General features: G+C 37.0%; 1 protein-coding gene across 2 annotated transcripts in view; it reads left to right on the plus strand.

The window, feature by feature from the left end:
- TMEM47 (transmembrane protein 47) overlaps positions 1–14568 on the plus strand; it is a 294768-nt gene that overhangs the window by 175032 nt on the left and 105168 nt on the right. For both annotated transcript variants that reach the window (XM_069204611.1, XM_069204612.1), the window contains exon 2: positions 9500–9640. In XM_069204611.1, coding sequence (XP_069060712.1) covers positions 9500–9640 — 141 coding nt within the window. The remainder of the gene's footprint in view (positions 1–9499; positions 9641–14568) is intronic.

A 14568-nucleotide genomic window follows, 5' to 3' on the forward strand; every position in this document is an offset into this window, starting at 1 on the left:
CCTTTGCTGTTACAGAATTACTGGACAATTTGACAAGGTCCGTTTCCAAAAACTAACAGGTCCTAATTTCTACGCAAATAACTATTGGATGTGCAAATGGTTTAATTTCCAGTTGTCATCAGTAAAAATAAAACATAAACTAGACAGGAAATGGCACACAGTTTTTATTCTCTCCTCGGGTACTATAAAATGTAAAAAATTATTTCATGAACGCAATATTACACCAAGGTGATTGTTTAATCCTTAGCTCCACAGAAACAACTAAGGTGGATCCTCATATTACTTTAAGGACACCAAATCTAGACTATCACATATGCTTTGTGATAAGCGCTCGGATCATATTTCAGAAAAAAAACATTCAGATGGTTAATGCTCTAAATTGCATCTCATCTGTCATAATTGGTTATCATTCCTGTGTCCCAAACACCTTTACTAGAATTCAAGGCTGTCCTAACTCCCACTCACTGCACCATTCCCACCTCTGTTGTACCTTGCATAGCTTTTTCTAGACATACACAGAACCCTCCAGTATGGGTTCAGAGATTTAGCTTTAAAGGGATAGATCTTTTAAATCAATCAAGCAAAAATCACAGCTTATTTGACATTCCTTACTTATGAATGTATGTGTGTGTGTGTGTATATATATATTTATATATATATATATATATATATATACATATATATATATATAAATATATGTATGCATTTGGCATCATACAATGTAAACATAGATATAAATTCAATTTACCCTGTACGATAAAAAGGAAGAGGAAAGAAGAACAAATGGAAAGAATGATAAGGGAAAAGATGATGTCCCCTCTAACGTTTAATAATTATTCAATACAACTGGTCAAAATTATTATCTCTTCTAGTGTTGTCCTTTTAAATAATGCTGACAACACACGTCTCACAAATGAAATCCTTGGAGGGCACCAACCAAAACTGTAAGTATTAGAGCTATTACTGGCTTAAGTAAACCATTCTAAAACCAAATGCCTAATGGTTTGTATGGATTCCACCTAAATCATCTATTCCCACTGACCAGGAATTTTAGACAGCTGATCAAATTCAGCTGTGTGTGTAATCAAAACAGGAGTTTACACAGCTTATAAGGTATGATTGATTAGGTGGCAAAGACAGTTATCTACTAGCCTAAGATTAATAATGTTTATTGAGATAATGTTTTGTGCCTATCTTTTTCTCATAACAAACTGGCAGTGTTGGACAGAGTTTCCTAGAATGGTACGTACAGGGAATACAGGGTTTTCTAAAGGAGAGAGTTTATTTTCTCTGAGCAATCACAATAAAAATGCACATTTCACAAAAGTGTCCTAGACTATTTGCGTAGCTGTCGGTGAGCAGTCCAGGCTTAACCCAAGAGATGGTACAACACAGGGCAATGCAGGTACGAAATTTTCACTAAAGTATACATATTCGTTCAAGGGTTGTGTGCACTCAAACGTTTTCATAATGCCACATATATTATATTTACGTTATAAACTGACTCAAATCAATGAAAAGTACAACATATGGTCCACTACACAATGTTAGAATGAGCTACTGGTCCAAGTAGGAGAATGTCAATCTCTAGTGGGGATACTGGAAACAATTGGAGCAGATGTGCACATAAATCAAGACTGTAACAAGGCCCCTTGGTTATACACTATACAAGATTCATGATCAGTTTTGACGTTCATGAAAATCTATTTTTGTCAATGCAAGAAAATACAGAGAATGGAAAGATTGTAAAAGAAATGCAGGCAGTATGGATTCTGTATTACAGGGTTACATAAATAGCATTTCCAATTTAAATGATGTTCTCAAACAGAAATGATTGTAAACAGTTTAATTAAGCAACACAAAGAAAACACAATGGTACCAACAGTGACAAGAGTACTTCAAAGCAAGGGTACAGAGTCTCAGAGTGAGTAAACATACTCAGGGTCAGGGTTGAGGTACACAGATATTAATATGTTGTGAGACAAGCTGTTGCAACAGTCTGACCACAACAGGGGGTCAAAGTGGACAAGAAATGTCTCTTGATAGGACTAGCTGGCTCCTGCCACTGCACACAGCAGGTAAGGAGCAGGTGGATTTGATAAAAAAAAGGTTATGTTGGTTCAGAGAGGGTGTGCATTCTGAACTAATTCACCGTTGTTTCAATTTCCCTTGGGTGTGAACATCTGGTTCTCATGAGCCGGAATTTTCAGCAGTCAGAATGTTTATTGTGGTAAGAGGTGGGAGGTAGAGCAGGAGTAGGCTACATATAGCAGAGCAGAACTATTCGTTTCTAGCTTTAGCTTATTTATAGCCAAGAGGAAGTGAGCAGCATGCCTGCTCCACCATATGCCTCTATCATTTCAACAGTGATCCATGCAATTCTAAAGTTCAAAAGATGTTAATTGAGATATAGCACAGCTCTCAGTTTTAAATGCAAAGTTAAGCAGGTGGTTGAAATCCAAATCCCAATCACTTTCCAGTTAATCTCTACAAATTTAAATCTCCAAGCAATGAGTCTCAGACCAGGTTCCCCTCCTCAGAGAGTAGACTGTGCTAGCTGGAACTTCTGTCTACGATCGAGAGCTCAGATTGACACCAGTGGACATCTTTGGCTGGAAACCGTGTGTATTCCCTCCAGGCAGGCTGAAACAAAGGAAGAGGGGGGAGAAGTTGGGGTTATGTTGTCATCTGTGTGCAACACCCATCCTCATTCTTGCAAACACCATGTTTGAATTATGCTAAATGTTCACAAACAAGTATTGCAATTGTAATCTAGGCATACCAGTAATGTGTATAAAGCACTTTGGCACACTTCATCAACAGTGTTGTCTGTGAAAGGTCCTCTAGAAATGGCTGCAAGTGACGTTTCAAGAATCATCCTTAATGCAATAGTGGACAGATCCTATGGGTTCACTTAGGCACACCAATAATAACACTTAATTGCCACCAGCCATGGCTTAGTCTGAAGAGGTCAAGAGGGGTTCCACCCTTAAGTTTACTAGCTCGAATGGGCAGTGTGCCCTATTACATACAATGTGCTTCCCCTAGGGAAACTTCCTGGGAGGAGTATGTTAGTGAAAAGCAGATCAGCTGTTTGAAGCAGCTGCACTTTTTTACATAATGCACTTAAAATGAGAACACTCACCTTTTGTTCCCCAAGGACACAATGGGGCATTTCTAGAAGCCCTTTGCGCCACCTTGCGTCACATTAGCATCATTCTTTTATGCTAATGTGGTGTTAAGGTAGCCTTTGCGTCACGCCATATTTACAAAGTGGCGCAATGCATGCATCGCACCACATTGTAACCCCTTGCGCCACATGATGCCTGCACCAGGCACAATGTATGCAAAGGGGGTGTTCCCCCATTAGGAGGCCCGTAAAAATGCCGCAGTGAAATTTACAAGCTTTCACTGTGACATTTTTAGTGTAATTTTTAACACCTGCCTAAGGCAGGCGTTAAAATGACACTCTCATTGTTTTCAGTGGGCCTCCCCTTACTTTGTAGGGTTAGCTTCATAATCTTTGGCACTAATCCTGCAAAGTGTCACAATAGCACCAACATTTTTTGCGCTATTGTCCTAACGACTGCCATGGTGTGCCGTATTGTAAATACGGCGCAACCATGGTGTCATTATGTGGCGGTAGGGGCACGCAAGAAAAGTTGTGCATCAAGACCGATGCGCCACTTTCTTGCAGATAAGCTCCTATATGTATTACTGCCCCTGCAGCCTACACTGTTGGATGATCTCATCCTTACAAGCAGACACTGCTTTAGTGATGTTTAGGAATGATTATGCAGTAAAATATTGCTTAGGTGTTAGATTCTCTATCCTGAAGGGTGCAGATACTACAAAAAGGTGCAAACAGATTTTTCACATATGTTTTGAGTCAATCACAGTATCCAGGAATATTATTTGCCTGTACTAGTGAATGATGTATTTACAGCAATACTATTTTTAAGGCAGAGGCTTTTACGATGTGTCAGTACATCTACTCCTAAAGACAGTCAACCTTACCAGCCTGCTATTTGTATTGTCTCTGTCTCATTTGATCAAGCCAGCTGTGGTGTAAATTCAGCTCATTGCTCAGAGGATCTTTCACATTTGTGCATATTTGCATAATGAGTATTTGTTGCACTACCACATGGATTGCCTCATTTACATGTAGCATGCCCCTTTGTAAATGTGCATCATCTTCTTTTGAAGAGTGCTACCATTAACCTTGTATTTGAGATGTAGTCATGTGCAAGTTTGGACTCTTATTTGCAGTACCAGATTGCATGGAGAGCACAACACTTTGGATCTCATTTCGAGGCTGGTGATCTTGAGACTGCCAGCCTTGTGGTGGCGGTCAGTCCCACCACTGCTGTGGCAGTCCGACTGCCATATTAAGACCCTGGTGGTCAGACCACCAGGGTACCGCTGTCTCCTCAGAGATCAGTGATCCCAACGGGCTGACGGTAGCGAAGGTTGAATCAGCGAGGGCGTCCCTGCTGATTATGACCTAGTTCTCTGCCAGCCTTTTCATGGTGGTTTAACCGTCATAAAAAGGCTGGTGGAGAACAGATGAAGGGGGTAACAGGGGGGCTCCTGCACTGCCAATGCACTTAGCAAGGGCTGTGCAGGGGTTCCCCTGTCCAGCACCCTCACAACGTTCACTGTCTGCTCTGCAGACAGTGGACATTGCAAGGGTGTACCCTGCAGGCGACAGCATTGCCTCCAGCTCATAATCAAGCCGGCGGCAATGCTGCCGGCACTTTCCCGCTAGGTTGTCTGGGTCTTCCCATCCGCCAAACTCCTAATTAGGCCCTTTGTGTTTTTGCTGGTTATGTTTCCTGCAAACTTCTATAAAGTGGTCCTGGTACTTACATCTCTAGAGGGCTTGAAAATATTGTGGTACTAAAGCATATTTGTCATAATAATGAAAACCAAAATTTCACCTTTACATACACATAATGTGAATTACAAGAACATCAACTGCAAAGATATAATTGTCCTAAATATTGATATTTATTGATAAGTATATCCATTTAATTGGAAATAACATTGTTTAAATATAAAATATTTTTATAAAAAGCATTACATTAAAAAAAAAATATAACCTTAAAAAGCAATATATACATTTTAATTGCTACTTTTAAAATACATAAAACTTAAAATGTTTATAACAGAGATATATGTAATCCTAATATAAATATCACAATAATATTTTAATGCAAATAAAATAAATGTTAAATCAGAAATGTAATGTTGTAAATGTATATACAAAAGAACACTGCAAACATATATTACTACTAATTGAAAATACAAAAATTAAAATATATATATACATTTTTAATTTATTAAACCATTGCATAATGTTTGAAACAGTTAACAAAAAATTATCCTTTATACGTCATAAAAAATAATATAGTGAAAGAAATGAAAGCATAAAAATAAACCAAAATAAACAAATGTTAAAAAATTTACATTTAAATGTAACATGCACAAAATCAATAAAAACAGACAAATTGTAAATAATTAATATACTCTATTGAAACTTCAATCTTACAAATATTGAAAATAATGTACACATTGGGGTGTGGTGCATGTTTGCTAAATTGAAAGATTAATTTTCTGTGAAAATACATACATTTGGGGTGTGGGAGGGTGATCATGGTTACTAATCTAATAGCAGTCTAACCAACATTTAGGGAAATTTATTTTTGGGAAATGGGAAGGGGTATTATGTTTATTAATATTATAGCTCCAGTCAAAAGTGAGGAAAGTGCATTCTTTGGGACTGGTCAGATTTAGTATTACAACTGTAATCTAACAAACACTGGGTAAAGTGAATAAAGAGATAGGTGGGTGAGCATAGTCATTATTCTTTATCAATCCCGATAAAATTAGGGGAAAGTGTCTATTACGGGTTTGGTTGTTAAAAGTACTATTCTAACTTCAGTGAAGCAAATATTAGAGAAAGTATTTACATTAGATCGTTCAGATTTACAATGCTAAATTTAGTCCAATAAATATTGTTTAAAGTGCAAACATTGTGGGGGGCAGATTTCCTATTCTAACTCCAGTACAAAAGACACTGGGGAAGGTGTATTCTTTTATCAGATTTCCTATCTTAACTCCAATCTAGCAAACACTGGAGCAAGTGTACACATTGTGGCAAATGTGTCACATTTACCAACCTAACTCCAAACCAGCAAACATTGGGGAAAGTGCATACTGTAGGGGATAGCAGATTTGCCATTTACCTTATGAAATCTAGCCTAAAAATCATTAGGAAACATGCAGATATTGGGGCTCAGCGAGTAATATTTACTTTCTTACCCCATTAAAGAATATTGGGGAAAGAGAAAAGTTTTGGTGAGGGTCAAATTTGCTAATCTGCCTCCAGTCAAACAAATAGCAGGGACAGTGCACAAAAGGGGTGAGGTTAAGAGTTACTATTCCAACTCCAGTCCAACAAATATTGGGTAAACAGTATACAATTGGGGGGTCCTAATTACCATGCTAAATCCAACATAACAGACACTGGGGAAAATACATATATTTGAAGGTTTAAATTTCATATACTAATTCCAGTGACCGACAATATATATGAAAGACATTATTATTTTAAACACTCTAATAATTTCAATTAAATCTTAAAAAATAAGAATTAAATATATAATCATTTTAATTAATTCATTTTCCCTTTTTAGAAAATAAATATAGAGATAAACTTGAAATGAACATTTAAAATGAATAAACCCCAAAATATGATACAATTTATTATTCATTATTAAAAGTGAAAACTGTCCCAAATAATGTAACCATCTATTGAAGTTTAAACCATACATTTTAAATAAGAACTTCAAGAAACCTATATTCAAATTATAGGAATTATAATTTGAATGACTCATTGAAATAATTATGTAACATTGACAAATATATTAGAATTTTGCATAATGTTTTCAAATGTAAATATTAATTATTTCAAAATAAAACTATGCCTGAAGCCCCTAAAAGAATGTACAAACCTAAAAAAATTGAAATTATTTTGACAGTTGATTCAATTAGGCAATAAAAGAAAAAAAGACCATTTTAAAATTGTATTTGTTTTTAATTCATTATTATTTATTAATTAGTCTTTACTGTAAAGATACCCATGTTATCCCACAATCTACCCACCCCGAGACCCTAAAAATAAATAAATAAATAGACGATCCCTACATTATTAAACATGTAAACATATCTTTAAAAATACAAATATATCAAAGGATTAGCAAAAAATATTATATACTTTAAAATAAACACTGCAACTCACACTCTTTAAATGACTAGCAGCATATTCCTGGAAGACTCAAGGAGATGGCAAATGGGACACCTGGTTAGTATTGACCCCGACTGTTATTACAGTAGAATTGTATAACGAGGACATCATGGAGCAAATGGATCCTTGTTTTTTTTGTTCTCTCCCTCCTCTTTTATAAGTTGGTTTCATTGAATCATTTAACATATCTCTGATTGTATATGCATTATTATAAGAAAAAAGCCGCAACTATGGCAAATGGCATAGCAATAGACAAGAGAGATATAAAATAACAATTGTACATGTATAATGCCTAGAAAAAACAGACATGTGTATTGATAATGACTCACAGAATGTAAAACTGTACTTGTTGTCTTCCCTATGAGAAAACCTGATTGGAAACAGAAATGGCTTAGGTTAACAGACTGTTCACTATACTATTTAATATGATGCAATTAACAATAAAAAAATACAACACAAAAAAAAAAAAAACACTGCAGCTGAATCCTCAATAGAACCCACATTGTGAACGTTTTAACAAAGTGATTTAAAAATAAAAAAATGTAAACAAATAATTATGTAATTTACAAATAATTAAACGTATAAAGTATCAACTTTCCATTTACAAGTTAGCATAATATATTAAATTACATCAGTGAATATGTATTTAACTTAAAACACTACTCACCTAATCCCCTAATGAAACCCAAAACTCAAAAATAAACTTAAGAATATATTGAAGAGTAGTAAATATATAACAAATAAATTACAATTAAAAATTGAAAAATTAACATTTACATCAATTAGCCCTAGTAAGTTTATAGTTTACCTAAATAAACTACCCACCAAGTCCCCCGATAAACCAAACAACCTGATAAATTATGCATTCCTATAATATTATTTGAAATGAATGTAAAAGTAATTTCACAATAATGTAAATAAAGACATAACATCAGAACACAATACAATGAAAATCTTAATAAAAAAATATTATAGTAAAAAATATTCTGAACTTCAATATTATTGTAACAAACTAAAAATGATATACTTACCTCCGATAATTTTGCCCACAGTGTTTTAGTAGGCACCATATTTTGACCACAATGTTATGATTGGATAATATTTTGGGATCAATAGAAGGAACTCCATATCTATAAAATAACAAAACTGCATTAACAACACCTTACATGTATGACATGCATTGCTATTAAGATAATGTGTAGCAGCACAAACTTTGGGCACAATTGCAGGGCCTTTTTTGGGTTGTTCAGTGTCTTTTTCTGCTCATGCAGCACTTGTACTATTTGTTATTTTGCTGATAATGACTGGGATCTATTTGTGCTTGTGCTGCTCTTGTTCGAAACTTTGGGGCATATTTAAACTTTTTGGTGCAAAACTGCGCTAATGCAGTTTTGCATCAAAAGGTTTAACACTGGCTTGCTTGGGCTAGCGTCAACAATAATTATAGCCAGGTGGGGGTGCCAGTATGGGAATAGAGGTTGTGGGTCAAAAAATGATGTTAGGCTGGCTAGCGGCAAAAAAAATGCCATCCTAAAACATGACTCCTGTCTTAGAAAAGACAGGAGTCTTGCCCACCAACCCAATGACCAGCACAGGGGACCAGTGTCCCCAGGGCATGGCCATTGCACCCAATGCCATGCCAGGGCCCCTTGTTAGGGTCCTAATGGCACTTTTAAAAAAAAGCGAAATAATGGCGCTAAGCAAACTTAATGTCATTATTTGGGCCCGCCTCCCACCCGTGCATCATTTTAGCATGGGGGTAAATGTGGCACTACGGGAATAGCATCTTTTTTTTTTATGGGAACGCTTACCTTGCATCTCATTGATGCAAGGTGGGTACATGCATCCAAAAAATAGTGCAAACTACAATATTTTGACTTTAGACAGGTCTAGCATCAAAATATAAATATGGAGTTAAGTTTGTGCCGAATTTGTTTAAAAACAATGACGCAAATTTGTCTCAAACAGAGTATAAATATGCCCCTTTGATTGTAACTGTGTATGCAAGCAATGCTTGCTTTACTACTTCTGCATGCAAATTGTAGTTCTTTTGGCATCTCTTATACATGTCACATCTATTGTGATGTTGTTTGTCTTAATGTCAGGGCTTCACTATTTATTGTGTAAACAAATCGGTCAGCTTTTAATTTCTCCCAGATTATGAGTGTTATTTTTATCTCCCCTTCACAGACTGGCAGATTGCTACGCTTGCGCTACTTTTGGGAGGTGCTGCTATCATCCTCATTTCTTTCCTAGTGGGATTGATTTCCATCTGTCTTGGATCTCGAAGGCGGTTCTACAGACCGGTTGCAGTCATGCTTTTCGCTGCAGGTATGAAAATTAATTACTTCTCTCACTGTATTAAAATGTCACAGCCGCATCTTCCTGTTCAGCAGTTGCCAAAGATCAATGTATTCTTTTAGGGGCCTGGGGCATGCTCAGCAGGGCGAAATGATATGCACTGGCTAGGTTAAATGAGCAGAATGTCATGAATTCCTACACCTTCTTAAATCCGAATTAATAAGAATTTTTTTTTTATAATACATAGGGGCTGGTAAGGGTTAAAAGCAACATGGGTTAAATGGCTTGACGTTTGACAGGGTCAAGGGAGAAGATTAGAAAGCAGCATGAAACTAAGTTGACTGTCAGTGTGATGGAAATATGTTAATTTCTGTTACCTTTTAAGATAACAGTCTATGTGAACATAATATTTAAACAATGAGTTTGCTTTTTTTAGACGATAGAATTACTTATTTGATTCTTTCTTCTTTGTTCTAGGTTAGTATCCTTCAAATTTGTGATATTCAATCAAACACTAATTGACAAAGCCAAATAAGGCTGGCTTTTGACTTTCTCAGTGCTTGTTTTGTCATTCTTTTGTAGAATTGTATTGTTCAGGGAGCTGCTGATCCATCGCCAATATAAAATAAAAACACTGGCTAAATGCAAAATACTTTTTGTGTTTCTGAAAGCACACATTGCCATAGTAGTACATGCATTGAATATAGCTACTTTGTGTGAGGACCACGTCAGAAGTGGGCTGACCCATTTTCCCATGCTGTACACTGTAGTCATTGGAACAATTAGGCGAATCACAAAAAAACAGACAACTGGATGAAAAGTGATGGGTGAAAATCCATATATAAAGTCGTGGATATTGTAATAAATACATGTACACCTTGGATGAATGCCTTTATATTTAATTAAGAAGATATATATAGATATATACATATATATATATACATATATATATTTTTTATTTTTTTCACTTAAAAAAATAAAGGTTACAGGGACGTTATAGTTAGGCTTACATTTAAACGTACAATGAGTTTGGTCCTGGGTCTTACCCTGAAATGCACCCTTAACCCTGATGCACCTGGATCTTGGCCTGTAAAACATAGCTCCTATAGCAGCATTCAGACCCCTGGCGTACTGGATGCAAGTTTGGCATAATACATCCCCACTTCCTTTGAGAGAGTCATTGTCTAAAAATAATGGTGCTTAATCATAAAGATAGTATTCCCTGATTGAAACACATTAAAACATGGTTAACTACTCTTGATGTGTGCAACTGGTGGGCCAACCACCATAGCATCAATAAAAACTCTTTGGCAGCCCTTAAGGAAAGGATGTATATGTGACTAATGGCTGAATCAGGGTAGCATGGGAGACTTTACAAGTAGGTTCTTGGATTTTGAAGATAATTTGCATTATGAGGATTTTATGAGCTCGACTGAAACTCCCCAAGCCAAGTCCCTGTATTTGCAATTTAGATATGGTATCTTGTCACTCGACAGCTTCCGCTGTAGATGGAATGAAGAACATTTTTTACTTTTTTGACCTTGCTATATGAGAATAGGAGATCCTGGCTACTACCAATTTGCCAAGCACTGGCATCAAGACAGTTGAAATCTACAATAAGAATCCTCAGAAGTGATACTACTGTTTGGCTCCTTTTTGATTTATCTAGATATTTGTTAAATGCATGGTGAGTTAGATGCAAGTGTGCAAGTACATTTCGGTGCACGGAAGTCATACTCCAGCCCACTGCTGATGCGGATGCATTTAGAGAAGCTGTTTAGGGAATTGCAACAAATGTAATATGTTGTAAAACTCCCATCTCTATCCGAGCTTCTTTTAAATTATTGTTGATACTTATTAGGTTTTGATTGTATACGTTTTAAATCTTATATAGTCTGTGACTTCTCCACTTTTTAGCCTTTATTTATATTTTACCCTTGAAACATGTATATATTGTTATACGTTTTTTATTATTGTGCTGTTATGGTTTTTGAAAGCTGAATAAATATTTGTACTACTACTACTACTACTAGTACCATTAGCTCAAATCAAGTTTTAATGATACACCAAGTAAGCAGGGTTGGCCTGCTGAAAAAAGAAATAGGAGACTTTATCATTATAAAGTTTAAGCATCTTAGCACTGTGGAAAAAATGTTAGGTACAAAAAATGTGATGAGACCAAAGGGATCTAACTTTGTCACTCTACTCTTGGGGTACTTTTATAACCCCCCGACCCCAAAGGGAAGTAGGCCCTTTTCTACCACATACACTTCAGTCTCAAATACCTCAAAGTCTACTCTGTAATAATAGATATGCAGTGTTGTTGGACAGTAATGAGATCAATTGACTTGCAGCACTCAGTCTGCCCAAGTGCATTGTTAAATTGAATGGGACAGGGGTCAAAAGTGCTTTTCATAGCGCACTGCAACAGTCTTCCCCCTATGATTACATCTGAAAGTATTGAAATGATAGCAGATCTTCGACCACCTGTGAGGCATCCTTTGACAAATGTAGCAGGCATACACACAAAGATGGTTTTCCTAGATTGGCATATGTTTATTAAATCCTATGATATATTGGTTTTTCAGGAAACCTGGGAGATCAACCCCATAGCATCAGAAGGCTACCTGTGTTTTAGTGTACTAGCTATTCCATCCCATTCAGTTGTGCGTCTGGCGGTTTAATCATATGAGTTAATTTGTTACTTGGCTGCCATGCAGGCTACGAAAAAACTCACTTAAGCGACTGCCAGGTGGTCCTTTTTAACGGGTCTTTGCCTATATAGCTGGTGCATTTTTATAATAACAATTTTATCATGTGTACTTAATCACTGCTTTTCAGGTTTGTTTGATTGAATTTTGGAAATTGTGTAGAGAAGGGCACTCAAACTCCAACAAACACACATATGCCTTGCTGGAGATTTCTATGCCAAACTGCCCAATGTTTGCATGGGGGATGGACTGGATAGGCATGTAGGAACAGATACAAGCGGTAAAGAGTTGGAAGCCTTTCTGGACCTGTCAATGGCTTTCAATAGTGTTAATCAGGCAAAGCTGTGGGAAATGATCTTTCAGATGGATGGGGTGGGACCTACAATTAGTGCACTTGTTAATATTGTTGCACATTAACACGAAGTCCAAGGTTAGGTTCGGCCAGAATGGTGTGGTATCGAATGAAATTAGTATTAGTCGGGGAGTCCGGCAAGGGTGCTTCTTCTCCTATTGCGATTTGTTTCTGATATTAACAAACTTGCCCCTGAGCTAATTTTAAGTTCCCCTGATGTGCCCAAAATAAACAGTGCTCTGCTACCTGCTCTGCTGTATGCGGACAACGCTCATGCTCTGAAAGCGCTGTGTAAGTTAGTGCACTCATTTGTACATTTTATGGCCAACCTTGACTCAACAACAAATTATGCTAAATCTTTCACTATAACCTCTGGCTCTAAGTGCACTAAACCAATGGATATTTGAGTAGGCAGCCACCATCTAACAAGCATTGGTACCTTTCCATATCTTGGGTGTGTCTTTTAGATCATCAAGTTTGCAGCAATCACACATAGCAACATGTAGGGCAAAATTGGCCAGAGATGTTGGTTCTCTTCTCAGGCTTCTTTGTCCAATGGCAGGGAGGGCACTAGTACAGCTGTTGCAGACTTATGCTGAGCAATGTGTTCCAATAGCAACATATGAGGCAGAAATATGGGGCCTAAAAGAATATGGAATTTTACAGAAGGAAGAAAATCGCTTCCTTAGGAAAACAATGGTTGTTCCCCACTCCGGTTCCCATTATGTTTATCTTAAGGAACTGGGTGTTAATAACCTAAGCAATTACTTCTGTATTAATTCCCCTTTGTTGTGGCTTTCTATTTGGAGAAAGAGGAGGCAACATTAACTAGGAACATATTACCTGACTGCCTGACATGTGACAAGGGATCTTTGATTCTGTGTCTGGCGTACTTTAAAAAATCATTTAATGAGATTGGCTTGCCTCAAATTTTCACTGATAGGAAATCCTGTACTGTTACAGATTGTATGGTGATACATGCTTCACTACTACCACAGTTCCAAGTTGGGAGGGAAAATGTTGAATGTTCTAAACCATCTGTTGTGAGCTATATTCATTTAATCACTGAAATATTCCTGACTAGTTATCTATGAATACTAGAGAATATTGGGTCCGTTCCTTATTGTTCCATTTTAAAGCCGATATGAGTAAATATTTGCTCTGTTTCCCACTTGGGTATCAGCAAAAATGAGAAAGCAGAGTTTGCCCACATGATGAGGTTTCTAGCCAATCGATGTAGCACTTTTTATTTTTTGTGATTTTTACTAGGCCTAGGCAGAGTTCACGGAGTTCTACTATGCGGAACTAAGCAATGTGCCAAAATAACTCCAACTCACTGCGCGGAGTTCCACGAGCAGCAGAGTTTGGATAAGTGACACTGTTTGCACTCATTTTCAGTGCTAGGAGTTTCTGCTGTACTGTAAAAGTACATCACGTGGCGGGCCAGAGTGGGCTAACCTTTTTCTGCCGCTCAAGTAGATTTTTTACTCGAGCGGCAGCTTCCTCAACTCCAGGGACTGCTTTCTGAATGTGAGTGGTAGCGACCTGCTGTGATTGCCTGAATTCAGAAATCTTGCTAGTGCTTGCCAACTTAGCAATTTCTCTCATTTGTACTCACCAACTCAACTGTGGCCGGCCACGCAAGAGAAAAAAACTCTGCTCTGCATCGCTTCACAGAGTATTTAGGAATTCATCAGGGAATTCTTTGCCCATCCCTAATTTTTATAAGATTTATACTAAAAGGAATTTGGTTTCTTTTTAAAAATGTAGAAATTTTAGGCATTGTACCAAGGCCTGCCATTATCTTCAGCAACTCTTGGATGAAGAGACTTGTCACTGTGTTAGCTCTTTTCTTCGATCAGCAGTGCGATCATGTGGCATTATGCACTTTGAGT

Source organism: Pleurodeles waltl, chromosome 8, assembly GCF_031143425.1.
Source record: "Pleurodeles waltl isolate 20211129_DDA chromosome 8, aPleWal1.hap1.20221129, whole genome shotgun sequence".
NCBI lineage: Eukaryota > Metazoa > Chordata > Amphibia > Caudata > Salamandridae > Pleurodeles > Pleurodeles waltl.